The 27,562-nt window shown below is 32.6% G+C and overlaps 4 protein-coding genes across 4 annotated transcripts; 3 read left to right on the top strand and 1 right to left on the bottom strand.

Annotated features, from left to right (window-relative positions):
* Positions 1–1,488: 1,488 nt before the first annotated feature.
* LOC125808299 (potassium transporter 5-like) lies at positions 1,489–4,915 on the top strand. The gene is made up of 8 exons (XM_049488024.1): positions 1,489–1,633; positions 1,762–1,987; positions 2,064–2,312; positions 2,416–2,469; positions 2,563–2,823; positions 2,912–3,079; positions 3,211–3,465; positions 3,607–4,915. The coding sequence occupies exons 1-8, from the start codon at positions 1,496–1,498 to the stop codon at positions 4,491–4,493; spliced, it is 2,238 nt and encodes a 745-aa protein (XP_049343981.1). The 5' UTR covers positions 1,489–1,495; the 3' UTR covers positions 4,494–4,915.
* A 1,606-nt stretch (positions 4,916–6,521) lies between these two features.
* LOC125808244 (uncharacterized) lies at positions 6,522–9,258 on the top strand. The gene is made up of 7 exons (XM_049487962.1): positions 6,522–6,618; positions 6,865–7,109; positions 7,176–7,355; positions 7,467–7,611; positions 7,703–7,998; positions 8,065–8,169; positions 8,605–9,258. Exons 1-7 carry the CDS (start codon positions 6,522–6,524, stop codon positions 9,256–9,258), a joined length of 1,722 nt encoding a protein of 573 aa, XP_049343919.1.
* Positions 9,259–12,502: 3,244 nt separating this feature from the next.
* On the bottom strand, positions 12,503–15,266 carry LOC125808292 (transcription factor bHLH55-like). The gene is made up of 3 exons (XM_049488014.1): positions 14,571–15,266; positions 13,497–13,841; positions 12,503–12,582 (listed from the first exon to the last, which is right to left on the bottom strand). Exons 1-3 carry the CDS (start codon positions 15,174–15,176, stop codon positions 12,514–12,516), a joined length of 1,020 nt encoding a protein of 339 aa, XP_049343971.1. The 5' UTR covers positions 15,177–15,266; the 3' UTR covers positions 12,503–12,513.
* Positions 15,267–22,565: 7,299 nt separating this feature from the next.
* On the top strand, positions 22,566–26,867 carry LOC125808284 (potassium transporter 5-like). Its single transcript, XM_049488005.1, has 8 exons — positions 22,566–22,694; positions 23,330–23,555; positions 23,655–23,903; positions 24,226–24,279; positions 24,546–24,806; positions 25,147–25,314; positions 25,539–25,793; positions 25,886–26,867. Exons 1-8 carry the CDS (start codon positions 22,566–22,568, stop codon positions 26,821–26,823), a joined length of 2,280 nt encoding a protein of 759 aa, XP_049343962.1. The 3' UTR covers positions 26,824–26,867.
* Positions 26,868–27,562: the final 695 nt, after the last annotated feature.

Raw genomic sequence — 27,562 nt, 5'->3', positions numbered from 1 at the left:
AAAAGTGCTAGCTAAAATAAATGGACCTAATTGGACAATTAAAGATTTCGCAAATAATGCACAATATACGTGAAGAATTTGTAATTCACAACTACTTTAAAGAAGAAGAGATATTTGAAAGTTTAATATTTTCATTATTTGAAACATATTACTTTCATAAGGGCACTGAATCAAATCGAATTAGTTTTGTTTGGGGTTTGGTGCACGTTTTTTCAAAATCGAAGAACCGATTTGAACTTTAACAAAATCGAACCGAAGAATCAAACGTCCACCCCTAGAGTAGGTCTTTTATATTTGACATGTTCTATATAAAGTCATTATAACGAAAAAAATTATATGTTAGGTACTAAAAATCATATATATAACAATTAAGCACAAATAAATAAATTAAAACTTAATAAGAATTGACATGATTGAGTTTTGACTCACATTTTAACCCATTTCGATTCAAGTAGCTTTTGGGTTGGTCAATAACCCGTCCATCTATAAACTCAATCCCATCTTCATGACCCGCCCAAATTCAGTCAAACGCGCCCATTCTCTACCTAGAATATATACCACTAAGGGGTTGTTTGGTTTGAATGCAAGTTACGATGAGATTAATTATGCAACACTTAGTTATGATGAGATTAGGTATCCGGGTATTATTTTTTAGTGAATGTTTGGTTGTTGTATGAAAAATAATATAACTTGCATAATTTCTAAGAGTAAGTTGTTTGTTTACAAAAATACCCTCCATAACCATAAGTGTGAAAAATGATGTATAAAAAGAATTAAAGGGGTATTTTTGCCAGATAATATCCCATATTATTACCCAAAGACTGTACTAATTATTAATCATGGAATAAGTTATCCAAAACTTTATAATCAAACAATATATTAAATGGTATTAAAAATTTATCCCGAAATTATCTCCTTTTATCGACCCAACCACATCCTTACAGAAATAAGTTAGTTATTTTTCAAAGTTTAGTTACGTATATTGATCATTAGTTAACAAACAATACATATGATGAGATTCGAAAAAACAGGACATATGTGGGTTTGAGAAATTAGAGAGGATGCGTTAGACGCGTTTGTCCATTGATATGTTTATTGATCAATATGGATTCTTAGGCCATTTTCTTCTCTTATAAATAAGATACATTTTTCACACATTTTAAATAAGTCGATTTTGGTATCAACTTCCTAGATCGGTGTAATAAGAGAATTGTAGTGTTGGGAAACGCTTGTGCGAAAATTTTGTAATTGATTGAGTTCTGAGGTGTTTGATCTCAAACTCAATCAATCATTCATAAAAAAATTCGTTGGTGTCTCCCACCTACGTTTCTCTTCGTTTTTTTCTTTCTCTTCTCTTTTTTTAAGCAGCCAATTCGTTGGTGATTAAGTTTACATGTTGATTTGAACTCAACCAATTTTAACTTTGCATGATTTGATCAGTTTTCAAAACAAAGGAAAAAAAATATTTTTTTTTTCATAAATTAAAAAAAATAAAATGGGGAGCAACATTGAGGATAACCAAGATGATGTTCCTATGGAGCTACAACTCAAGGGAAAGAAGGCTTCGAGCCAGAAGTTGAAACGACATGACTCCTTAGATGTCGAAGCTAGCAAGATGCCCAATGCCAAACAGGTGTGCTAGCTACCTCCTTCCTAATCCATTATGAAATGAAAGATGAGAAATGGTATTGTAAGTAGCAGAGTGGCCTTGCTGTTATGATCCACTGAGATTTAGCCCTTTATGTTTTTGTGGTTGAGCAGGTAGTGGGATTGTCTGTGCTACTAAAACTTGCATTCCAGAGCATAGGAGTGGTGTATGGAGATATTGGAACATCACCATTGTACGTGTTTTCATCCATCTTTCTTGAAGGAGTAAAACACGAAGATGATATACTTGGTGCTCTATCTCTCATCTTGTATACGATCACCTTGATCCCTGTCATCAAGTACGTATTCATCGTTCTCCAAGCTAATGACAACGGAGATGGTAAGTACTTTTCACCTACACATTTTTACAATGCTTTAATTTCCTTTTTAACTCATGATTTTGTTTTTAATTTCAGGTGGTACGTTCGCCTTATATTCATTGATATGCCGATATTCCAAGGTGGGATTAATTCCGAGTACAATGGCAGAAGACAGCGATGTGTCGACTTTTAAACTTGATATTCCTGATACACGTACACGTCGGGCATCACACCTTAAGTCGATGCTAGAAAACAGCCAATTCGCGAAGTTCTTTCTGCTAATTGCAACAATGCTTGGTACTTCCATGGTTATTGGTGATGGTGTCCTAACGCCCTGTATTTCAGGCACGTCGTTGATTTCCCTCTCTTTTATTCTAACAGAACGTTACAGAGTTTATGATACTAATAAGCTAATTTTTTTTTTCATTTTTCCAATTGATGTGATCAGTTTTGTCTGCAATTGGAGGAGTTAAAGCAGCTGCTCCAGAAGCCATGACTGAAGGTAAATTTTGCATCTGTTAATGAAAATTGCAACTTCTTTATCTGTTTTTATTCTCGATTTACTAATCGTTTGTTTTGTTTTCGTGGGATGCAGGCAGGATTGTTTGGCTTGCAGTAGCCATCTTGATAGTTCTGTTCATGTTTCAAAGATTTGGAACTGAAAAAGTTGGTTACACATTTGCACCTATACTTTGTTTATGGTTTGTATTGATTGCTGGTATTGGAGTTTACAACTTCGTGATCTATGATATAGCTATTTTCCGAGCTCTTAATCCTATGTACATCGTATCCTATTTCCAAAGAAATGGAAAAGACGCTTGGATTTCCCTTGGCGGAGTTGTTATGTGCATAACAGGTAACAATTTGCTTCCAACAACCTTGAAATTTTTACGAGTATCAATTGAGAAGAGAAATAAATGACATTTGAACAAAAAAATTTGCAGGAGCTGAGGCACTATTTGCTGATGTTGGTCATTTTAGTGTTCGATCTATTCAGATAAGTATGTGCTTTGTCACATACCCGGCTCTCATATTAGCATATCTCGGTCAAGGTGCCTATTTAATGAAAAATGCCGATGATGTTGCTAATACTTTCTACGCGTCCATACCAAGTAAGTAAAATTGCATTGATAGTGTAAAAGTTCTTTATAATTTTAGTTACTTGTGTGTAGTTATGTTTCTCTCATGAAGGGAAATGAATTAACATCTCGTGCTCCTTTGTTTTTCTGCTTTATAAATGCAGAGACTATATATTGGCCAATGTTTGTCATAGCTGTATTAGCAGCCATCATTGCAAGTCAAGCTTTGATTTCCGGGACATTCGCTATAATCCAGCAATCTCTGGCGTTAGGATGCTTTCCTCGTGTTAAAATCGTGCATACATCAAAGAAGCATCATGGACAAATCTATATTCCTGAAATCAATAACCTTCTCATGATCGCTTGTGTTCTTACCACTATTGGATTCAAGACTACTGAAAAGCTTGGCAATGCTTATGGTAAGGCAACTAATTAACTCTATTTCTTCTACGGATTTAACTTATATACACTGACAGTGTAAACTAAACATGTAAATGCAGGGGACTTGCCTTATTTTCCATATTAATTATTAACTCGATCTCTCTATTGTTCTATTACAGGAATAGCAGTGGTGTTTGTGATGTTCCTAACATCATGCTTCCTCGTACTAGTCATGATCTTGATATGGAAAACTAACATTCTTCTTATTATCGCCTATGTTCTAATCATTGGTTCGGTTGAGCTTGTATACCTAAGCTCAGTCCTTTACAAGTTCGAACAAGGTGGTTACCTTCCTCTGGCTCTTGCTATGTTCCTAATGTTTGTCATGTACGTATGGAACTATGTGTACCGTAAGAAGTATCACTACGAGCTAGAACACAAGATCTCTCCCGAAAAAGTTAAAGAAACAATGGATGCAACTAGTTCACATCGCCTTCCAGGTCTTGCCATTTTCTACTCTGAACTAGTACACGGAATCCCACCAATCTTCAAGCATTATGTTGAGAATGTACCTGCTTTACACTCTGTCCTCGTGTTCGCTTCTGTCAAATCACTTCCCATAAGCAAAGTGCCACTAGAAGAAAGGTTCCTCTTCAGAAGGGTGAAACCATATGATCTCTACGTGTTCCGTTGTGTGGTACGTTATGGATACAATGATATGCGCAATGAGGAAGAGCCAATTGAGAAGTTATTGGTAGAAAGGCTAAAGAACTTCATCAAGGAAGATTACATGTTCTCAATTGCAGCAAATGGAGGCAATCAAGGAGAGACTGCTTCCTTAATTGAGAAAGACGTCGAAGTACTTGAGAGAGCTTCTAACATGGGAGTGGTTCATTTGGTTGGAGAACAAGACGTTGTCGCGTGCAAGGGGTCTGGTGTAGCAAAAAGAATGGTGATCAATTATGCATACAATTTCCTCAAGAGGAACTTAAGAGAGAGTAGTAACAAAGTATTCGATATCCCAACGAAACGCATGCTGAAAGTTGGAATGACATGTGAGCTTTAGGATGATTTTTTTCTAAAAAAAAGTTAAAGGTTTGAAATAAATGTGCATTCAGTTGAAGGAGAACAAGGAATGGCACCATACATGTTTCAACTTCCATCATCAAAAGGTGCTTGCACAAGAAAAAATAATGTTTTTGTTAATTTCTTAGTTTTTAATTTGTTTGTTTGTTTGGATTTTGTATGGGATAAGCTAAGATAAGCTAAGTACTTATGAGATTTTGTAAGAGAATAAGCTAAGTATTTGTATTTTGTTTTTTCTTGTTTCAAAGAAAAGAGAAGATCAAGATATGTCTAGATAAGAAAACAACATAGGTGTAGTTGTTTTTGGCTAGCAAAACATTTTTGTTATTATCTTGTACTATCTTGTAAACGTTTGTCCGTTTCTATATGATAATTAATCTAAGAATAAATCGTTTATAGAAATACTATCTTCTTTGTGTTTTTCTCTTAGTGTGTAATGTGTATGTTCTAATTTTTCCTTACTAATTTTTCCCCCAATGCACAGGGGCGGAGCTACAGTGTGACAAGGGTGGTTAGACAAACATCATTTACCGGAAAATTATATTGTGTACTTTCTATTTCTGTTGAAGAACATGTATTGTTTTATTTATATGATGATAGTTCAACTTCATTTAATGGAATTGCTTAAGTTATGAAGAAGAAACTTAATAATCCTCCAAAATTTGTCACTTTGTTGCAAGTAATTTGAAATTTTATTGAAGTAATAGTACTCAAACATTGAAAAAACTTGATTCTATTATAATGTTCTATCATTGTTGACTTTAGGTTTAAACTACAGAGTTGTCTCTAATACTAAGGTTAAATAAGTACCATAGATTCATGTAACTTTTGATCAAGTAGTTACTGGTCAAAGTTTGTGTGTTAAAAATTGAGTTTTGATGATTAACAAACATGATGAAATTGTGTTAGGTAGTTGTTGCAAGGCAAAGAACCTGGTCCTATTAGTTCGCTCCTGTATAGCGCCAGACTCTTAATCTTAGTAGTTGTACGAATCACTTTCGTGGATGGGATAGGTGTTAATTTCCTGCATGTTGACCTAACATCCCTCTATTGATAGATCTTTAAGAAAAAAATGTTTCTCTGTTTTGCTCTATGTATGTCCTTGCATGGTTGGTTTTTCAGATAGAACTATGGCCCCTTTGAATATGTGCTAGAACAATTGTTGGCTTCTAACTTGTTTTGTGTTGTGCAAATGGTTTCTTTTCTCTGTTGAACAACCGAGATATTGAACAACAAACATTTGAAACAATTCCTTGCCTCGCCCTAAGATGAGTGGAAAGGTTGATTTGACTCGAATCCTGAACTTGATCTTGAATCCTACATCGGTTAATGATGCAATGGGGAAAGTTTTTCTTTTTTCATCAATGTTGGTACAGTTGAGGGTCATACATGCATTCCCAATGGGCCTTTTATTTACCGTAGCTCTATAATCCACCCGTCTTCCCTAGTCCTTGAAAGTCCTCCAAGGGCGTAGCACTCTTTCTTCTGTATTGTAACGACCACTTGATAGTTTTTTTTCTAGCTTCTGTGTGTAAATTGAAAGTTGTCTGCAATTGCTGGTTGACGAGATATGAGTGTGATGTAGTGAGTAGTTAGTTAATTCACTAGATGATCAAGGGTAGTATAGACATTTTGTATTGTTTGTTATAACCAATTCCTTTTAAGTTAGTTAGTTAGTTAGAAGATAGAATCTATAAATAGTATTTTTCAGCATTATAACAATTAGTCTTTGAGCTCAAACAATGAGAGTTTCTCTCCTTCAATGTTAGCTCTTTGTTAATAGAGATTTTGTGTTAATTCAGCTTCGTTCATTCACGTTCATGGTATCAGAGCCACACACAGTAATTACTGTGATAGGCGATTTCAATCGAGGATCATAGAATCGAGTTACAGATTCATCAGTTCGTCAGTTGATCTACAGCTTTTACGCAAGTTCTTGGGTGAAATCTGTAGGTAATTGATGAGTAATTAGCTCCCGCAAACAATTGTTGATCAACAGTGAATCAGGATGACGAATGAGAGAACAACTGCAGATTCGATTCAAGGCAACAATGGTGAAAACACAGGTGTATCAATGTCGATACCTAATTCTGTAATTGGGCAAGGTATTGACTACAATCATCCTCTTTTTCTTAGTCCTACAGATTTAAGTGGAGTGAAATTTATTTCATTTCAATTACTTGGAATTGAGAACTACTCTCTATGGAATAGATAGATTACACTAGCATTGTTAGGGCGCAATAAACTGGGGTTAATTGATGGAACCTGTAGTAAAGAGATGTTCAGTGAAGAATTGTGGGGACAATGGAAGAGAGTGAATGTTGTAGTACTATTCTGTTTGATGAATTCAGTGTCAAAAAGTTTACTAAGTGGAATTGTATTTGCTACAAGTGTTTCTCATGTTTGGAGTGATTTAAAAGAGAGATTTGATAGAGTAGATGGGTCGAGAACCTATAGTCTTCATAAAGACATTGTGTCACTACAACAGGGGACTGCTTCTGTTTCTGCGTATTACACTAAACTTAAGACCTTGTGGGATGAGTTTGAGGCTGTAGTTCCTTCTCCTGAATGCAATTGTGCTAAGTCGAAAGATTTTGTAAGTTACCTGAGCAGACAAAAATTGTATCAGTTTTTAATGGGGCTTAATGAGTACTATAATTAGGCTAGAAGTCAAATTTTAATGATGAATCCCTTACCAATTGTTAATCATGCTTATGCCATGGTAGTAGGAGATGAGAGTCAAAAGGCTGTGGTTTCACACATTAGCAACATGGGGATGAGTGTTAAAAGTATGGATTCTATGGCAATGTACTCTAAATATGTTGTTGGTTCTATTTCAGGAGTAAATCAAAGGTTTAAAAGAAACTCCCTTCTCATTTGTAATTTCTGTAAATGTAAGGGTCATAGTAAATAATTTTGCTACAAAATTGTTGGGTATCCTCCTGATTTCAAGTCCAAAAAGAAGGTTCAAGGTGTTCCTTTAGGCTACAACAGTCCTGCTCCAGGAGGTGTTCATTTAGGTCAGGCTCATTTTTCTTATGGCTTGAATACTAATGTGCATGAAGCAAGATGGGATCTGAAGTCTGCTACTGCACAAAGTGAGCATGGAAAAGCAACAAGTCAAGTAGAGATGAATGTGAAACAATTACTGAAGGGTTGCACATTCACAAAAGAACAATATGATCATAGGCACTGCAACATATGAGAGCAATACCACTTTTGCTGCTCACACTGCAAGTAAATCCTTGTTTATTTCTGAGAACAATGAAGTGTGGATTGTAGATTCTGGTGCAACAAATCACATGGTTTCTAAGATGAACATGTTTATAAAGGGTTCTGTGTCAGAATTGCAGATTCCTAAAATTGTATATCTGCCTAATGGGGGTACTACTCAGGTCACTCATGTTGGTTCTTGTGCATTAACAGATAAGAGTGTTATCTCCAATGTATTTTACTTACCTGAATTCAAGTATAATTTGATGTCTGTAAGTCAGTTGACAAAGGAACTTGGTTGTTCAGTTACATTCTTCCCTAACTTTTGTATTCTCTAGGAGCTTTACAGTGGGAATGTGATAGTGGTTGGTAAAGAAGCAGGGTGTCTGTATACTCAAGGTCCTGAAAGTGATGAAAAGAATACTGTATTGACAGTAGCTCAAGTATCATCTGATATGGAATTGTGGCATCAAAGGCTAGGACATGTGCCATTTATAGTACTAGCAAAAATGTTTGATTTGAATATCAATAGTATGTGTAAAGTTTCCAAATGTTTAGTCTGTCCTTATGCAAAACAGACTAGACTTACTTTTCCATCTAGTAGTATCAAAAGTCGTAACAACTTTGACTTGATTCATGTTGATTTTTGGGGTCCATACAATACATCTACTTTTGATGGCAACAAGTATTTCCTTACCATTGTTGATGATTTTTCCAGAATGACTTGGCTCTTCTTACTTAAACACAAGTTTGATGTGTGTGTGGCATTAAAGGTTTTTCTACAGTATGTTAAGACTCAATTTGCTAAACAAGTCAAAGTGATAAGATCTGACAATGGTACTGAGTTTGTAAACTCAGTTTGTACTACAATGTTTTAGGATTTGGGTATTATTCATCAAAGGTCTTGTCCTGATACTCCTCAGCAAAATGGGGTAGCAGAGAGGAAACATAGACACTTACTAGAAGTGACAAGGGCATTGTGGTTTCAGGGTAAGATTCCATTGAAGTATTGGGGACATTGTGTTCTAGCTGCAACCTATCTCATCAATAGAGTTCCTAGTGGTGTTCTTAACTATCAAAGTCCCTCTGAAAGATTATATGGAAGTAAGCCTAGATTGACACACTTAAGAACTATTGGGTGTTTGTGTCTTGCCAAAAATCTAGTTGAACATGACAGGATGATGCCAAGATCTAAGTCTGCAGTACATATGGGGTATTCAAAGACACAGAAAGGTTATGTTTTATTTGATCTCACTGCTAAGACATTCTTTGTGAGCAGAGATGTTATATTTAGAGAAGATCTGTTTCCTTTCTCACAGATCAAGATGCCTGAAAGTCATTCCTTGTTTCAAAATCCACTACCAGACTCAGCTGTTCTATTTGATACCTCCACTACTCAGTTCTTTCAAACACCTAGTTCTATCAATGATGAACTATCGTGTCTTGAAGGTTCATCTGTGTTACCAAATATTGAGGTTATCTCTTCAGATATTTCTGCTCCAGTTGAGGAACCAGTTCCAGCACTCACATAAACTGTTATGCCAGTTGATCCTAGAAGATCTACAAGAACCAAACATACCCCTTCATGGCTCAAAGATTTTGTCTCCTAAAAAATGCATTCAGAAGTGAATTATCATGTGTGCAATTATATCAGTTACAATCATCTATCTCTTACTTATCAGTCATATATTGCTGCTACATCTTTAGTTAGAGAACCTACCACCTATTCAGAGGCTGTGAAGGACACTAGGTGGGTAGATGCTATGAAGGCTGAGATTCAGGCTTTTGAAGATAATAAGACTTGGGAGATAACTGATCCGCCAACAAGAAAGAAACCTATTGGTTGCAGCTGGGTTTACAAGATTAAATACAAGTCCACAGGAGAGATAGAAAGGTTTAAAGAAAGGTTGGTTGGTAAGGGGTATAGTCAGCTGGAAGGTATAAATTATTAAGAAACCTTTTCACCTGTTGTGAAGATGGTGACTGTGAGGACAATGGTGTCTTTAGCTGCTTCAAGACACTGGCACATTCATCAAATGGATGTTTTCAATGCCTTTTTGCAGGGTGATCTTGATGATGAGATTTATATGCAGCTCCCTCAAGGCTTTGTTAGTCAAGGGGAGAAAGTATGCAGACTAACAAAGTCATTATATGGGCTAAAACAAGCTCCAAGGCAGTGGAACCACAAGCTGACTGAGGCTCTTACTATCCTCAATTTCAAACAAAGTCATTATGATCATTCCCTATTTGTCAATAAGTCAGAAACATGTATTATTATGGTGTTAGTATATGTGGATGATATGATGATTATAGGCAGCAATTTGAAGTTAATAGAAAAGACAGAACTGGAGTTGCAGCAGGCTTTTAAAATGAAGGACTTAGGTGAACTGAAATATTTTCTGGGCATTGAGTTTACTAGGTCAGCAGAGGGCATATTAATGCATCAAAGAAAGTATGCTTTGGAACTTATAATTGAGGTTGGGATGTCAGCAGCTAAGCCTGCAGGTACCCTTATTGATGTTAATGTTAAGCTAACCTCAAAACAGTATGATGAACATGAGAAAGGACATGAAGCTTCTGAAGATCCTTTAGTAGATCAGACAATGTACCAAAGATTAATTGGAAAATTGTTGTATCTGAACATGACAAGACCAAACTTGTCTTTCAGCACACAGAACCTGAGCCAGTTCTTACAACAACCAAAGAAATCCCACATGGATGCAACCTTAAGAGTAGTGAGATATCTGAAAAAACAGCCTGGACAAGGGTTATTGTTTTCTAGATCTTCTGATGAAGTAGTCACTGCATTTTGTGATGCAGATTAGACATCTTGTCCACTTACCAGAAGATCAGTAACAAGTTATGTGGTTAAGATAGGTAACTCTTTGGTGTCATGGAAGGAAAATAAGCAAACTATAGTGTCCAAGAGCTTAGTTGAAGCTGAATACAGGAGCCTTGCATCCACTGTTTCAGAGTTAATTTGGTTACTTGGATTACTTAAAGAAATAGAAGCTGAAGTGCAGCTACCAGTGCAAGTGTATAGTGACAGTAAAGCTGCCATACAGATTGCTGCAAATCCGGTATATCATGAGAGGACAAAGCATATTGAGATCGATTGTCATTTTATAAGGGAAAGACTACAACAAGGTTTGATCAAGGTTAACTACCTTCCTACACAAGAGCAACTTGCAAATGTATTGACAAAAGGGCTATCAAAATATCAACATGAATATCTCTTATCCAAGTTAGGTGTCTTGAACATTTTTGCCCCACCTAACTTGAAGGGGAGTGATGAGATATGAGTGTGATGTAGTGAGTAGTTAGTTAATTCACTAGATGATCAAGGGTAGTATAGACATTTTGTATTGTTTGTTATAACTAATTCCTTTCAAGTTAGTTAGTTAGAAGATAGAATCTATAAATTGTATTTTTCAGAATTGTAACAATTAGTCTTTGAGCTCAAACAATGAGAGTTTCTCTCCTTCAATGTTAGCTCCTTGTTAATGGAGATTTTGTATTAATTCAGCTTCGTTCATTCACGTTCACTGGTTTAGAACCAATCTTAATTTGAATTGAGATATCTTATCTTCTATTGCTCGGACTCTTCAAAAATATCGACAGATGCATGCATGCCAGGTCCTCCAAAAGTAGTACATTTTTGGAGGGCCGGACAAGGGCACTGCAACAATTTTGGGGAGAGTCTGAGCAACATAGAGTTATGTTCCGTGCAAACAGGTCGCGATAGCTGGTACCAAATGAAAATATTGGAATATAAATAATATAGCAAATGACACCGCTTATCATTATAGTGATTTATTGAGTTGTTCACTTCTTCAAATATTGCGTGCGCCACTAATTTTTCATATGCCCATATCTTATGCAATCAAATAATTCTAAGAGATATAGTTGGTATTCATATAACTTTACAAGCAAGCAGGGACGTTAGCCAGCTAGGAGGTGTCTTACTTTTAGCAAGATGCTTTCAATGATTTTTAGCACTAAAATCAAGTCCTTATAATAATAATAAAAAAAAAACTGCATGCCACAATAGGTCCAAATACTAACACACATAACACTAAGGGAACGTTTGGTTGACGAATAAGTTGTCTTGATATTAGTTCCCATACTCTCAAGATAAAAATAACATTACAGTTCCGAAAAAGTTATCCCGTAATTCTATTACCAACCAAACATGAAATAAACTCATCCTAAAATTAATACAGAAATTACTTATCCCATATACCAAAGGAGCCCTAAGGGTGAGTGGAAAAATCAAGAATATTGTCAAGAGTTTTCAATATTTTTTTATCTCTCTCTCTATATATATTATAAACTTTCTAAATGTACATTATGTTTTTTTGACAAAGGGTGTTCAACTGAATACTTTTTGAGTGTAGAGTCCTCACCCTGACAAACTAAATACAATAGTGACGAATTCACAATTTAGGTGCTAGCTATTGAATTATAAGTTAAAAAAACGACATATCTAATATATTAACGATCACATACTTATAATTTTCGCACACATATATACAACACTAATTTAGAATCTCGATCTGATTCTTTGTTGAACCCGCAAACCTGCATTTGGATACGCCACTGACTAAATGTACACACGTAATTATGAATCGAATCCAATAATTACGTGAAAACTATGAAAATTTAGCAAATGATAAGGAATATAGATATTGAACTCATGACTTAAAAAATACAGCTAAATCAGTGCTAACAATTTTGAAAATTGAACGCACCAAATTTAAAATTCTGAATCCGCCTTTTTTTCTGCGCTAATTAATCACATCAGTCAGTTTCTTTTGCAGCCCAACTACAGTGAGACCTGATGATATATCACTCACCTGCAAGAAAATGATTAATTAATTTTTTTGAAGAGTAAATATATTCCTTATAAATGAGCACAACAAGTTGTCTCCTTAATTCTAAAGGTATATAACACAAAAATTCTTTATAAATTATAATGGCCTCGTTGATTCAAATATTTTTTTGATTATTTTAGAGAATATATAATATAAAATAAAATACTGTTTTTAATTTTTTTTTTGTTATACTGAAATATTATTACTATAAAGAATGACTGTTATAGAGATTTGACGGTAAATGAGAAAACTTCGGATAAGAACCCTAAACAAAGTTACTCGTGGGGTATTCATTCTGTACATTTACTATAGATTTGGATAAATTTTTGGTTAAAGTGAAAAAATAAAATAAAATATTTGAAGTTAAAAAGAATATTTGGAAGATTACAGTCTTCAAGCTAAGTCTAGAATTCTTGTATTGGGATTGTTATCTTGTAATGTTAAACTATAATCATTTATGCTATAACATATCATAACTATCTTTTGAATCTTGTTGTATGAAACATCTCAATTGTCATGCAATTTCTATATCTAAAGCCATTTAAGGTAGAATGAAAGCCTTGAGTTAAAAATGTGATATTTTTTCAATAGACAAAAAAGAAAAATAAATAACACATAACAACTAAAAAACAGGATTTAGCGACATACAATTTTTTTTTAGCTAAACAGAAAAATTTGTTGCTAATCTTACTTAGCGACGAATTAACGGTATATTTTCATTAGCTACAAGTAAAATAATGATGAATCAGTGACGAAGTTCGTAGTTAATTCCAGTCTTTTTTTAGTAGTATAAATTGAAACAAAAAGAGTATATTTTACTAGTATATCAAATACTAATAACCAAGCTATTATTTGCAATATTGAAATATATAATTTATGTCTTAAATATTTCTTACCTGACATTGGATCCTGATTAAAGTCCTTTCATCTTGTTTGGAATTATCACAACTAACCACATTTAGCCCTTGTTCAAGTAGCCATCTCAGCACTTTGGACAAAGAAAATATTTCCTCTTTATGGCTATTATTGACATTAATCAAAATCTCCATGCCATCTTCACATTTATTCACTGTGATACAATTATTATTTTGCTGAAAAGTAGTAATAATTGTTGAACTTTTGTTTTGATCATCCAATGAAATAATCTTTTTTCTTGTATTATCCAACTCTCGTATATTCTTCTGAAGATACTTTATATAATTCACAGCTGCATGCATATGATCTGATGCTGAACGTTTACCCTATATTTATAACAAAAATTCACATCATATTATGATTTAAAAATAAAAATGTTCATGGTCTGTGCACAGACTAGGTAAAAGATATTCATACAATCAAGTCATTTAAAAGATAATTGCAAATAATTTTTGCACTAAGCATTGATAAAAAATGATAAATAACATAGTATAATTAGAAGGTAATTGCAAATAATTTTAGTAGTAAGCGTTGATAAAAAATGATAAATAACATGTTAAATTATACTGAATGTAAAAATTTATATTATTGGAGCAAAAGTTCTTCTATTTTTTCTACTCAATAAAACCCTTCCAAAACATAGAAAGAACGACATATAGAGAAACTAGTATTAATATATAACACAAGCTGATATATATACTTAATCTTGGAAACCTTTTTTTTTTCTTTTCTCAATGATCATATATATTCAACATTTTTTTTCAAAAAAATAAATATTATAAGGAAAAGAGGAGAGGGAAATGAAAGTATGCCCAATATTTCAAAATAGATTTTAACTTTTACTTGTCACTTTGATAACATATCAAGAAAAAATAATTTTTTTACCTTAACATTAATTACTTATTCCCAAATCATTTCTCGAGACCAAAGAGTATACATCAATTAATATGAATTTTATCATAAAATACCTATATTAATCATTGTTTCTTAAGGAACGTAACGTCAAAGTCTAAAGTGGTAAGTAAAAGTGAATAGGGAAGGAGTAGTTATCTCACCTTGATGAACTCAATGGGAATTAGAGATCTTAGAGAAGTAACACGATTTGCCATTTCTTGTCTTCTATGCCTTTCAGTATTTCTATGCACAGCTTTCTTGAGCTTATTTGATTCATCATGACTTCTTAACCCCTCCTTAGTCCTATCAAGATTAGTACTTTCAGTATCAACTGAAGATTTATATAGTCGATCACAACTTGTCTGGAGTTGAGCAGGCGTAATAATTGATGTACTACTTCTGTTGACTGAAGATTTATACAGCCGATCACAACTTGTCTGGAACTGAGGCGTAATTGTACTTTTCGTACTGAATGAAGATTTACATAAACAATCACTACTTGTTTGGAGTTGAGGCGTAATAGTTGAAGTATTTGTGTTGACGGTTGAAGATTTATATAGCTGATCACAACTTGTTTGGAATTGAGACGTAATAACTGATGAACCAACATGATCCTTTATGAGATCTTGATTATCTTGTTGGGAAAATCCATTTAATTGGAAATTAGGAATCTGAATCTGAAGTAGGTGGTGGTGATGATCAACATGATCTTCACTAATATTTTGTTTGTTATTAGTGAAGATCTCCCAAAGATAATTATTGTCCATTGAATTAATTATGCTCTAATGGATATATTTTGATCTTCTTTTTGGTATTTTAATTGAAAGATGATAAAGAAGAAGATACGTTAGTTAGGGTTTTGAGATCTCCCTAATATCTTCATAAACAAGAAGATATATAATACACTAATTGTTTATTTGATTTTTTAATTAATGGTACCTATTCATATCTACGCTTCTGGACAAAGAAAATATTTCCTCTTTATGGCTATTATTGACATTAAGCAAAATCTCCATACCATCTTCACATTTATTCACTGTGACACAATTATTATTTTGCTGAAAAGTACGAATAATTGTTGAACTTTTGTTTTGATCATCCAATGAAATAATATTTTTTCTTGTATTATCCAACTCTTGTATATTCTTCTAAAGATACTTTATATAATTCACATCACCCTTCACTTTCAACTCGAAGGTTGCGAGTTCAAGTCACCAAGGGAGCAAAAGGGTGAGAGCTCCTGGAGGGTAAAAAAAAATATATATATATAAAAAAAAATATCTACGCTTCTGGTCCCACCATTTGCTTTCACACTAGCCTTTTAATTTATTTAGCTTCACTCTTTTAATACTTTATAGATGTTGACAGAGCGTAGAATAGTATTTATATCATTAGATTATCTAAAAAGTAAGTTATGATCAACAGATTAAAATGTGGGGCAAATTACAGAAATCACATACTTTTAAGGTAAAATTACAATCTATCCCTTAAAAGTTTATAATTACAGAAATCCTTCAAACGGATACAATAATATAAGCGTTGATACATTTAATTTGGTGCGCGAAATACATTAATCGTTAAGTAAGATACATTATATTTTATACATGATACACTAATCTGATGTGCGAGATACAATAAAATAAGCGTTGATACATTAATCTGATGCACGAAAATAAGGGATTTTGGAGATTTATAAAACCTATAGGAGATAATGGTAATAAATAAACCAAAATGTGAGATTTCTCTAATTTTTCCTAAAATGTATTGACAATGTAAGAATTAGATATGACCTCAAATTGATCGAACTCCAAGCTGGCCTGACCGGCCCAGACCCTTGTCTGTACTCCCTCCCGCCAAACACCCCCAATTGGGTCGGGCTGAAACGGGCTTTATCGAGTTCAATGAGCTAAGTCTGGGCTGATCCGGGTCCGTTGACATCTGACAAGCTTAGTTGTGACGTTGTCTCTTTATTTTATTTGGTTTTGTATTTTGGTTAGTCATTTGCATCTAAATTGGCATAAACTTCCTAGCTGCCAAAGATTCTTAATTTATTTTATGACTATGATGCTTAAGTAAGCAAGTTAGATATTTCAACCTCTATTTTATATTTTTCATTAATATAGATATCAAGTAATATTGCCTATTAAAACTTTAAAAATGAAAAAAAAAGCACTTAATATATACTTTTTCCCCTATTAAAATTTTAATCGAGATATAGTAATTTTCTTTTCGCTTCATTATTCACTAAGCAATCCCTTGAATGCAATGTACAAAGTTGTATTTTCGTGCCTAGTTTTTTTGTCAACAAGATTATAAAAAATACCTCTTTAATAAATATTCTTTTTTTCCTTTCAGAAAGTAGAAATAGAAAACACTAAAAGAATAAAATTGTGAAATAAGTAAAATATAATAATATAGCTAGGTGAGGTGCAAAAGAGTTATGAGTGTTATTATATGTGTTTTTTTTTTCTTTTTCATAATCAATACAATTCAAGAAGTTAAGGAAATTTATTAAATAATTTCAAGTGTTTTCTAGAAGATACATTGCATGTGTATTAATTATTTTGTTATGCCACGACTATCTGGGACAAATATTAATTTATAATAGGATGAGATAAAACCTGGAATTTGATAACCTTTTCAGACATTTTGTTCCAATTTACAGTCAATTTATATAATGATGGGTCTACATTATCTAATATTTAATATAATGCATTACAATATTTTTCCCCATTTTTTTAGGGCAATAATTGACATGTTGATCGAGCTTTTAAAATTTATTTATTAAATTATTTAATTGCGGTCATTGTTCATTCGAAATTTAACAAGTAAATAATGGGAATTGGATATTTGTTTTTGATGGTAAATTCATTCAACTTTCTATAATTCACACAAAATGTACGTAGTCCTTTTTCTTCATTAGTAGTGCAGAAGATTGATGAAAAAGTGTGGCTAAAAATATGTATTATCCTACTGATAAAATAAGAGTATTTTTAATTTGATTCTCCAATTTCGAATGTTATGTCCAAAGCTCTGGAAGAAGTAGGGAGGAAAACGTGAATATCCCGATCTCTCTATACATATAGATTTTTTTTATGGAATGATATGATCGGCTAGCCGTAGCCGCATATCAGCTACGTTCAATGCGGGATTTCTGTTGGATAAGATCTTTTGGGAAGCTTTTGGACTTAGCGAAAAGGGCTCTAAGCCTTCACGCAAGCAAGCGCGAGAGAAGCGGAGAAGTCATATAGACAAACAGTTTAGTGAGTTGGAAACTAAACTCATAGTCCTTCGATCTCGATTTAAAAAACACATATGAATAAACTGATTTTCGAATAAAATTGTCAACTGACATTCCAACTTCCACCATAAGTAAATGTAGGGGTGTACAAAATCGAACCGAAAACCGAGTCAAATTGAAAAAAAAACCCGACTAGTGGTTTTGGTATTGAAAAAAAAATCCGACTATATTTGGGTTGGTTTGATTTTAACTAAAAAAACCAAACCAACCTGACATTATATATATAATTTTTAAATTTTATTTTATACATAAAAATATTTACTTTGATCTAATTTTTAAATATTTCTTATACTTTTTTTTTTATATAGTTTTTATCTTTTAATATATTATTTCAAGTTTGAAACTTAGAATTCTGAATGGTCCAATAAAGATTACAGTCCACATGATGGTAATTATTAAAGTATAATCAATATCAAATTAATACTAATGCAAAAAGAAAATCAATTCAACACTAAGAATGACAATAATATTGAATATTTGTTCTTTAGTTTTACATTGATTTAGACAATTAAAATACATAATCTAATTTTAATTTCCTTTAATATTTAGTCATGTAACTAATACTTATTAAACTTATTTTAGCATGATTTAGTACTTTTAAATTATGATCATTTTCATTATGACTTGTTAATTTGCAAGATTTGTTTTACGCGATTTCATTATTATTATTTTTGTTGGATATTTTAGTGTCATTAATCATATCATATTTTGTGTTATTTTTTTAAGAAACACCTTAGATAGTTGTATTTTGGTAGGACTAAAGAAATATTTGAAGTACAAGTAAATTATATATTTGTATGAATACTTTACCAAAAAAACCCAAAAATATTTGAAAAACCTAACTTTTATTGGTTTGGTTTGGTTTATAAATTTTAAAATCCGACACAAATAATTTGATTTGATATTTGAAAAACCGGAACCAACCCGACCATGTACACCCCTAAGTAAATGTATTATGATAAGTTGACCCCTTCTCAATAGTTTACCATAGTCCCATGGATCGTCACTCCCTTCTTAATACTTTACCATAGTAGTAAATAGTCCCGTGGATCAAGTTCGGTCATCATAAAACGGTGTGTACTATACTTGAGTCCACCAATATTGAAAATGCTCTTCATAGTTATTTCTATATACAACCAAATGGATCATCGATATATATAGAGGAACAACGTTAATATCTTGAAAGATCACTAAATTATGATGAGAAATTATCTAGTAAAGCTATTAAATTTTTATTTTATATTAATAAAATCGTTCAATTTAACCAATATTGAAAATGCCCTCCTCATAGTTATTTCTATATACTACTACCAAATGGATCATCAAAAAATAAAATAATATATATATATATATGAGTAGAGTTAATATCTTGAAAGATCACTAAATTATGATGATAAATTATCTAGTAAAGTTAATAAATTTTATTTTATATTAATAAAATCGTTCAATTTAACTGATATTGAAAATGCTCTTCTCATAGTTATTTCTATATACTACCAAATGGATCGTCTATATATATATATATATATAAAGGAGCATAGTTAATATCTTGAAAGATCACTAAATTATGATGAGAAATTATCTAGTAAGGTTATTAAATTTTATTTTATATTAATAAAATCGTTCAATTTAAAGTATTTATCTATATTTTTATGTCAGGTAATCATAGCTACTGCAAATAACGACTTACAAATTGAGTTAGTCTTCAAAAATTAAAACACTATTATAGAAGCGTCATATGTATTTATCTTAAAACTAAAACTCTAGTATGTAAGTGTGAGATGCGTTATATTTTTTTTTTGGCAATAAACTGTGAATATTACCATGTCAAGTCAAAATAATACAAATTATGGAGCATCTAGACTCTTAATCACCTTCGCAGAGCAGAGTTTCGCAGAAGAGTGTTAAGAATAAACTACATCAACTAGCTACTTATAATCTACCTCGGAAACTACAACTAGATACTTACAATCTAGCTCATGGATATACCCATAGTTTTTTGGACATACCCTATGTATCAACCCTCGACAATTTTTTGCCTTTCTAGACCCCTGTACTCGTTCTATTCTGCCTTGCAACTTCTTTTGTATTTGTGTGATAGTTGCGTCATAGTTTTTAGTATGTTTTATTTTAATTATTGTTTTTGGGAAAAAAATCTGATACATCCCTCCATTTTGTTGTTTGGAGCTGATATGCCTCTCGTGAAGAAAGTGACTCATATATACCGTTACTGTTATACAAATGGCTGAACTAATATAATGTTTTTGTCCCAGTCTTTCAATTTTTGCACTTATCTCATCTTTGATTTCTCCCAACTAAAAAGTGTTGTGACAACAATTTTGATATTTATGTCTCATGAATAAGAATAAATTAACTGTTCGGATTTTGTTCAGTTGTTGTTACGAGATTACTTTCTTCGTCTAAAGTTATAATTATATCATATAAACTTTTTATAATAGAGATAACTTTTATAGAGATAGTATAACATTTAGAATAATTCTGATACAAATAGTACATTGATATTCAATATTTTTCTGACGCCCAAATTAGCATTTACAAAAGAGTGACCTATTTCTTAACACATTCTCTGAGTTAATATCTCAGATGGTCACTCAATTATGCATTCTTCTCTCAGAAAGTCACTCAACTTTGAATATTAACTCAAAAGTCACTCAATTATGCTCTCTTTTCTCAGAAAGTCACTCAACTTTGAATTTTAATTCAAAAGTCACTCTTATCCATTCTTTTCTCAGAAAGTCACTCAACCTATTTAATTGATATTTTAATTAAAGTTTACTGATATAAATTTTTTATTTAAAAACCAAAATTCTAAAAAATAAAAAGAATACCATTTAAATCATTTAGTGACCCATTTAATTTTATTTTACCCATCAAATCAATAAGATGCAAAATTAGCTGCTACTAGATGATACTTTGATCAGTCTTCTTCACAATCAAAGCAGAATTGCCAGAAACACAGCAAAATAAGAGATGATGAAAAACACTGTTCTACGATGTAATCACACTTCTCTTCTTAATTTGAAAGGCAAATTCAATTAGCTTGTTAGCTTTCATGTCCTACAACTAAGCAGCAAATTTTGATTAAATGGGTCACTAAATGATTTAAATGGTATTTTCTTATTTTTTAGAGTTTTTTTTTTTTTAAAATAAAAAATTTATATCAGTAAATTTTAATTAAAATATCAATTAAATAGGTTGAGTGACTTTCTGAGAAAAGAATGGATAGTTGAGTGACTGTTGAATTAAAATTCAAAGTTGAGTGACTTTCTGAGAAAAAAAAGCATAGTTGAATGACTTTTGAGTTAATATTCAAAGTTGAGTGACTTTCTAAGAGAAAAGTGCATAGTTGAGTGACCACATGAGATATTAATTCCACATTCTCTCTATTATTTTTCTGACGATTGTTTTTTTAAGTGAATGTTGAACCATCAAATTTTATCCTGAATGACTTTTTTTTAATTATTATTAATAATAAAAGAAATTTTTAAAAAATGAGTACAAGTAAAAAACATTAGGCCTGACCTTATAAATCATAATGGAGTCGAGACCTTTACTACTACTGACAAACATTATTTATTGGCTAAATTTCATTTTGTAGTATTTTTAAATTGATGAAAAATTAAAGATTACAATTGATAAATAGGTGAAGACGCAAGACAGTATGTAAGCAAGTTAATTAGGGTCCTGCTTTACCCATATTTAAGCTTGTAGTTCTTATTTATTATTTATGGATAAAGCAAGACCCTAACTCGCTTTTGGAGATAATGGTCACTTCTATGGTTTTATGAATGACTCATAAGCTTCATTTGAACTTTTATTTTTACGAAGTATTTTATGAAGGTGAAAAATGACATTGATACTAATTGTTTTTTTTTTTTTTTTACGAAAAATAAAAACATTCGAAGGTTCGAAAAATAAAATTTTGAAGAGTACAAATTAAAAAAATGTTTGGTTAGATCTTGGATCGAGTAAGTAAGAAAATTGGGTGGGTACTAAATTTATTTAATTGGGGCCTGATTTTAAAATCAAACCAATCATAAAATGTCACGTAAAATTTAAATATATATTTTTTATTATCATTAGTCAAATGACATAAGTGGGACAAAAAATGAGCAAAATATCTCTAGAAAAATAGGTAGATAAATAGTATATTAGACCTTTTGCCATAATTCAGAAGTATTTTTGAACTTATTCTATTTACTTTAACCAAGTCCGGACTAAATTGGCTTATTTGTAATGTAATTGTTTGTTTATTAAATGCCAAAAAGAATTCAATTTTATTCCATTAACAGAAATAGTAAATTGTTTTTTCTATGTTACATAAATAAACGAATGGATCAAAGTCAACATATATACTTTATTGGCATGTTGTTGCTAATATATCTAGACAATCCTTTATCCGTTGATCTATCTTAAAAAGTCACTCAACTACTTAATTATATTTATTATTAAAATAAATTTAACACAACAAATACATTTTTTTTATGTCATGTAATCGTCCACATCATAAATAAATAAAATTATAAATTCTATTTATAAAAGCGTGAGATGCGGCAAGTTGCTAATTATACCATTTACGTGTGAGATGAAGGAATTAACATGTTTTTCTTCCATACAAATAAAAACCTCATTTCTATCTAACTCTGAAATTTTCTTCTAAATTTTTTAAAACAAATTGAGTTAATCTCTACCTGTTCTTCTATTATTCAAAATACTTTTCTTCTTCTTAGTTAACTAATCTGTTCCAACAAAATGTTGGGGAATTTCCCCATTTTTTATTACACTTTTTGATCTTTTTTTTTTCTCCTAAATAAATCTTTTATAAATTAAAGATATGTCCAGCAATGAACAAAACCAAGAAGTTCCAGAACATCAACTCAATGGAAAGAAACTTTCTGGCAACTCGTTGAAACGATATGACTCCTTAGACTTGGAATCTAGCAAGGTCCCCGGAGCCAAAAAGGTCCTAACTTACCCAAATTATTTGAATCTTTTTACGATTTTATTTTTGTTCCGCGTTAGATGTCTGGTATCCTCTATGAGTATTCGTGCCTAGAAGTATCACATTTAAAGATTAAATGCTCCCTAGCTATCAAATATGTGTCTTCCTTTCTCAGGGCTTGAACCAAACACCTCACAACTGTTGGGTATTAATTGTCCTGAGTTTCTTATCATAAATAAGTTTTCCTTCTAAGAAAATGTTTAAGATTTGACTAGTCTTTTTCTTGTAGTAAAAAGGTTTAGGACTTGTTCCTTCTAACTTAATCAACATTCACAATGTAGTCCTAGGATTTTGAGAGTTTTACTTATGGCGGAGAATTTGTGAACCTCCTTGTATTCCGAGTGAATCAATTGATGTTATTTCTCTCTATATTTTGTACTCTCATCTACTTTGTGGATGTAGGTCGATTGACCGAACCATGTTAAATATCTGTGTCTTTTGGTATATTTCTCGTTTGTCTTCTTACTCATGGTCTTTCGAGATTTGCTTTGCTAGCTTCCACATGACATCTGATTATTTTGGTCCTAACAACAACAACGTAACCTTGGATTGTAATTGATGATTTTATGTTTTTTTTTTTTTTTAATATTGACCAGGCATTAGAATGGACAGTGATATTGAAATTGGCGTTTCAAAGCATAGGAGTGGTGTATGGAGATATTGGAACGTCACCATTGTATGTGTTTTCATCTATTTTTCCAAATGGTGTAACATACGACGAAGATATACTTGGTGCATTGTCTCTTATATTTTACACTATCACCTTGATTCCTCTCATCAAATACGTCTTCATTGTTCTTCGAGCTAATGACAACGGAGATGGTAACTTTATTTAGGGAAAAATGATAAAAATGTCTTTTTATCTTTGATAGTATATTTAAAGTAGTACTTTAAAACAGAGTACTCTGCTTTTTATTGCAGGAGGTACATTTGCTTTATATTCATTGATATGTAGATATTCAAAAGTGGGATTAATTCCGAGTCAACAACCAGAAGACAAAGATGTGTCGACTTTTAAACTTGATTTACCAGATAGACGTACTCGTCGAGCTTCAAAGCTTAAGTCAAATCTAGAAAGCAGCAATTTTGCCAAGTTTGTTCTGCTAATTGCTACAATGCTTGGTACTTCCATGGTTATTGGGGATGGTATCCTCACTCCCTGCATTTCAGGCACGTAAAAATTTATTCGTATTTGATGTTTATACTAATCTAATAAAATACATGATACATGTTTTCGTGTATTCTTAAAAGATCTCTTGAGTCTTTATGAATATGTCAAAATTGCCTTAATACATGGAATATGTTTCAACACAAGCAAAATTAAGATCTCCTGACCACTTACAAAATGAACTGAAGAAAATGATCTTTTACTTCTCTTATGTAAAAAATGAAGATTTTAGTAAAATAATAATATTTCTGTTTTTTATTTTTTTTTCTATAATTATAAATGAGTTTATGATACTAATTTGAATTTTCCATTTAATTTGGTCAGTTTTGTCTGCTGTTGGAGGACTCAAAGAAGCAGCTCCATCGCAGCTGACTGAAGGTATCTATTGCATATTATTTGGCTAAATAAATCCCCTTCATGCGCTGAATTTTGGTGTATTACAAACGTCATGTCAGCAAAAAATATATATTTTTAGTATAAATGTTCAATAGAAAGAACGTCTTACATAAGGCGCCAAAGTAAAAGATGCATATAAATTTAGGGGGCTACTTATGACTTTAGGGTCGGAGTTTCCTACCTGAACTATCATCTAATAGTTAGCAAAACACACCTCGACTAACGCTAGCTTATATTGTGTTTTGCAGGAAGACTTGTTTGGATTGCAGTAGCCATATTATTATTGTTGTTTATGTTTCAAAGATTTGGAACTGAAAAAGTGGGCAACACTTTCGCGCCTATACTTTGTTTGTGGTTCATTTTCATTGCTGGTATTGGCCTTTACAACTTTGCCAAATACGATCCAACTGTAATCAGAGCTCTTAATCCTAAATACATTATAGATTACTTCAAGAGAAACAAAAAGAATGCTTGGATTTCACTTGGTGGGGTTGTTATGTGCATAACAGGTATTCATTTCCTTCCAATAGCGTTTAAATGTAGAGTTAATGGTCAAAACACACCTAAAGTAGTCCAATTGTTTCAATTTCATACCTGAACTATCAGTTGTGCAAGTTTGCTACCGGAACTATCACCAACTATTTATCAAAACACAACTCAACTATCAATTATTCCTTTTTTCTACCTGAACTATCACCATCATTCAGGTAGAAAACTCGTACATCTGATAGTTCAGGTATGAACTCGAAAAATGGGATACTTTAGATGTGTTTTTTGATCCTACACTCTTAAACGTACTGAGAAACTTCTGATTTACTTGGAGTAAAATAATTGAATAATTAATTGCAGGAGGAGAAGCACTATTTGCAGATGTTGGTCATTTTAGTGTTCGATCTATACAGATAAGTATGTGTTGTGTGACATACCCCGCGCTCATATTGGCATATCTTGGTCAGGCCGCCTTTTTAAGAAAGAACATTGATGATGTTTCTGATACTTTCTACAAGTCCATACCTAGTAAGTATAACATTGTTCCGGAGTTCAAGTTCTATGCAATGACGGTTTAAAAACTAATGTCCAAATCAGATCACGAAGAAGTATCACATCTCTATAATCAGCATTAAGGGGGGAAACTACGATGAAAGTTCTTTACATTGTCGATTCATATAACTTAAATCTTTTATGCCTCATGAGGGGGAAAATGAACATCTGATGCTGCATTTTCTGTTTTACATGTGCAGATGGTTTATATTGGCCAGTATTTGCAGTGGCAGTGTTAGCAGCCATCATTGCAAGTCAAGCCTTGATTTCTGGAACTTTCGCTATAATCCAGCAATCCCTGGCGTTAGGATGCTTTCCTCATGTTAAAATCGTGCACACGTCTACAAAGTATCATGGACAAATCTACATTCCTGAAGTCAATAACCTTCTCATGTTAGCTTGTGTCATTGTCACGCTTGCATTCAGGACTACTGAAAAGCTAAGCAATGCATATGGTAAGCATTTCTTACATGTCAGTGTATACGACTTAAATCCTTCCTTCTTATCGATGGTGTCTAACACGTGACACAAAACTATTTGATCACAGGAATAGCGGTGGTGTTTGTGATGACTCTAACATCGGGCTTCCTCGTGCTAGTTATGATCATGATTTGGAAAACTCACATTCTTTTCGTAATCATGTATGTTCTAATCATTGGCTCGATTGAGCTCATCTACCTAAGCTCGGTTCTTTACAAGTTCACTCAAGGCGGTTACCTTCCACTAGCTTTCGCTATGTTCCTAATGTTCATCATGTACGTATGGAACTATGTGTATCGAAAGAAGTATCATTTCGAGCTAGAACACAAGATCTCTCCCTTAAAAGTTAAAGAAACAGTGGATGAAACAAATTCCCATCGTCTACCCGGACTTGCAATTTTCTATTCTGAACTTGTCCATGGAATTCCACCAATCTTCAAACATTACGTGGAGAATGTGCCCGCGTTACACTCTGTTCTCGTGTTTGTTTCAGTTAAATCACTTCCTATAAGCAAAGTACCCGTAGAAGAAAGATTCCTCTTCCGGAGGGTGAAGCCTAGTGATCTCTATGTGTTTCGATGTGCAGTGAGATACGGATATAATGATGTGCGCAATGAGGAAGAGCCTTTCGAGAGATTATTAGTGGAGAGGCTGAAGGAATTTATACGAGACGATTCCATTCTTTCGATGAATGCAGCAAAGAGTAACAGAGTATCAACAGAACAGAGTATCAATGTGGAATTGGAGAGTGATTGTGAAATACAAGAGGTCGCGACGTGTTCAATGGAGAGAGATATACAAGTGGTGGAGAGAGCTTATAGTGTTGGGGTTGTTCATTTAGTTGGAGAACAAGATGTGATTGCAAGCAAAGGATCAAATATTGTGAAGAGAGTGGTAATCGATTATGCTTTTAATTTCTTGAAGAGAAATTTGAGGCAAAGTAGCAAAATTTTCGACATACCTCATAAACGTATGTTGAAAGTAGGAATGATATATGAGATTTAGCAAGTTAGTAGTAGTGTTTAGTTCAAAATTTTAGTTGAATTAAGGAGATAATGGCGAAGCATCTAATATGTGTACCTCCATTAATCTCCATCCCTCCAAAGATCTTGGACTCAAAAATTTCGTGTTTTCAAAATATTTTTTTTTTATGTTTGAATTTAGTATAATTTGAGAGAATGTGAGAATGTAGAGAATGAATTCGTATAGCATTTTGTTTTGTACTTCTCTGTTTCGATTTGTTTGACTTGATTAGAGGGTTTGTCAATGTGCACCTAAAGGGTAGTTGCTGCGGATTTTCTTTTCAGTATTGTTTCTAGTAACAACCTTATTTTGATTAGTATTGTTTCTTTCCCCTCTTTTGAAATCTTGGTGTTTTGAGGAAGAATATGCTTCATAAAACTTGCTTATTACCAGAATATGACTCCTGTTAGAGTATAAAGGGCAAAATTGTCTTTTGCAAACATTATTAAAAATGCAACATTGTCTATGTATGAACTAAGGCTAAAGCTCCATTAAAGAGTCTTTCCATGTGGTAAAACCTCCTCAAGGAATATAAGATTTTCATGAGGCTGCTCTTGAGCCGTCATTCAAGCGCGAATATCTTTATTTAGGAGAATACTTTTGAGATAGAAAGTCTCAAATTCAAGATCTTCCGCTGCGCAAATTTCCTTAGAAACAAAGTCATAGACACGTAGATTCAGAGCTAAACCGACTACTCCAAAAGCACTCATCCATAAATCGG

Source organism: Solanum verrucosum, unplaced genomic scaffold (genome assembly GCF_900185275.1).
Source record: "Solanum verrucosum unplaced genomic scaffold, falcon-dt-bn FXZP01000234.1, whole genome shotgun sequence".
Taxonomy (NCBI): domain Eukaryota; kingdom Viridiplantae; phylum Streptophyta; class Magnoliopsida; order Solanales; family Solanaceae; genus Solanum; species Solanum verrucosum.
This window is presented reverse-complemented; position numbering and strand designations above follow the sequence as displayed.

Coding starts and splice junctions, on each gene's coding strand:
- LOC125808244 (XM_049487962.1), top strand. CDS start 6,522: ATGACGAATGAGAGAACAACTGCAGATTCGATTCAAGGCAACAATGGT. Junction 7,612..7,702: donor GAAGTCTGCTACTGCACAAA/GTGAGCATGGAA, acceptor ATATGATCATAG/GCACTGCAACATATGAGAGC. Junction 8,170..8,604: donor CTGTATTGACAGTAGCTCAA/GTATCATCTGAT, acceptor ACAATGTTTTAG/GATTTGGGTATTATTCATCA.
- LOC125808292 (XM_049488014.1), bottom strand. CDS start 15,176: ATGGACAATAATTATCTTTGGGAGATCTTCACTAATAACAAACAAAAT. Junction 13,842..14,570: donor TTCCCATTGAGTTCATCAAG/GTGAGATAACTA, acceptor TTATAAATATAG/GGTAAACGTTCAGCATCAGA. Junction 12,583..13,496: donor TAATCAGGATCCAATGTCAG/GTAAGAAATATT, acceptor ATTTTCTTGCAG/GTGAGTGATATATCATCAGG.
- LOC125808284 (XM_049488005.1), top strand. CDS start 22,566: ATGTCCAGCAATGAACAAAACCAAGAAGTTCCAGAACATCAACTCAAT. Junction 22,695..23,329: donor AGGTCCCCGGAGCCAAAAAG/GTCCTAACTTAC, acceptor AATATTGACCAG/GCATTAGAATGGACAGTGAT. Junction 23,556..23,654: donor AGCTAATGACAACGGAGATG/GTAACTTTATTT, acceptor TTTTTATTGCAG/GAGGTACATTTGCTTTATAT.
- LOC125808299 (XM_049488024.1), top strand. CDS start 1,496: ATGGGGAGCAACATTGAGGATAACCAAGATGATGTTCCTATGGAGCTA. Junction 2,313..2,415: donor CCTAACGCCCTGTATTTCAG/GCACGTCGTTGA, acceptor TGATGTGATCAG/TTTTGTCTGCAATTGGAGGA. Junction 3,466..3,606: donor AAAGCTTGGCAATGCTTATG/GTAAGGCAACTA, acceptor GTTCTATTACAG/GAATAGCAGTGGTGTTTGTG.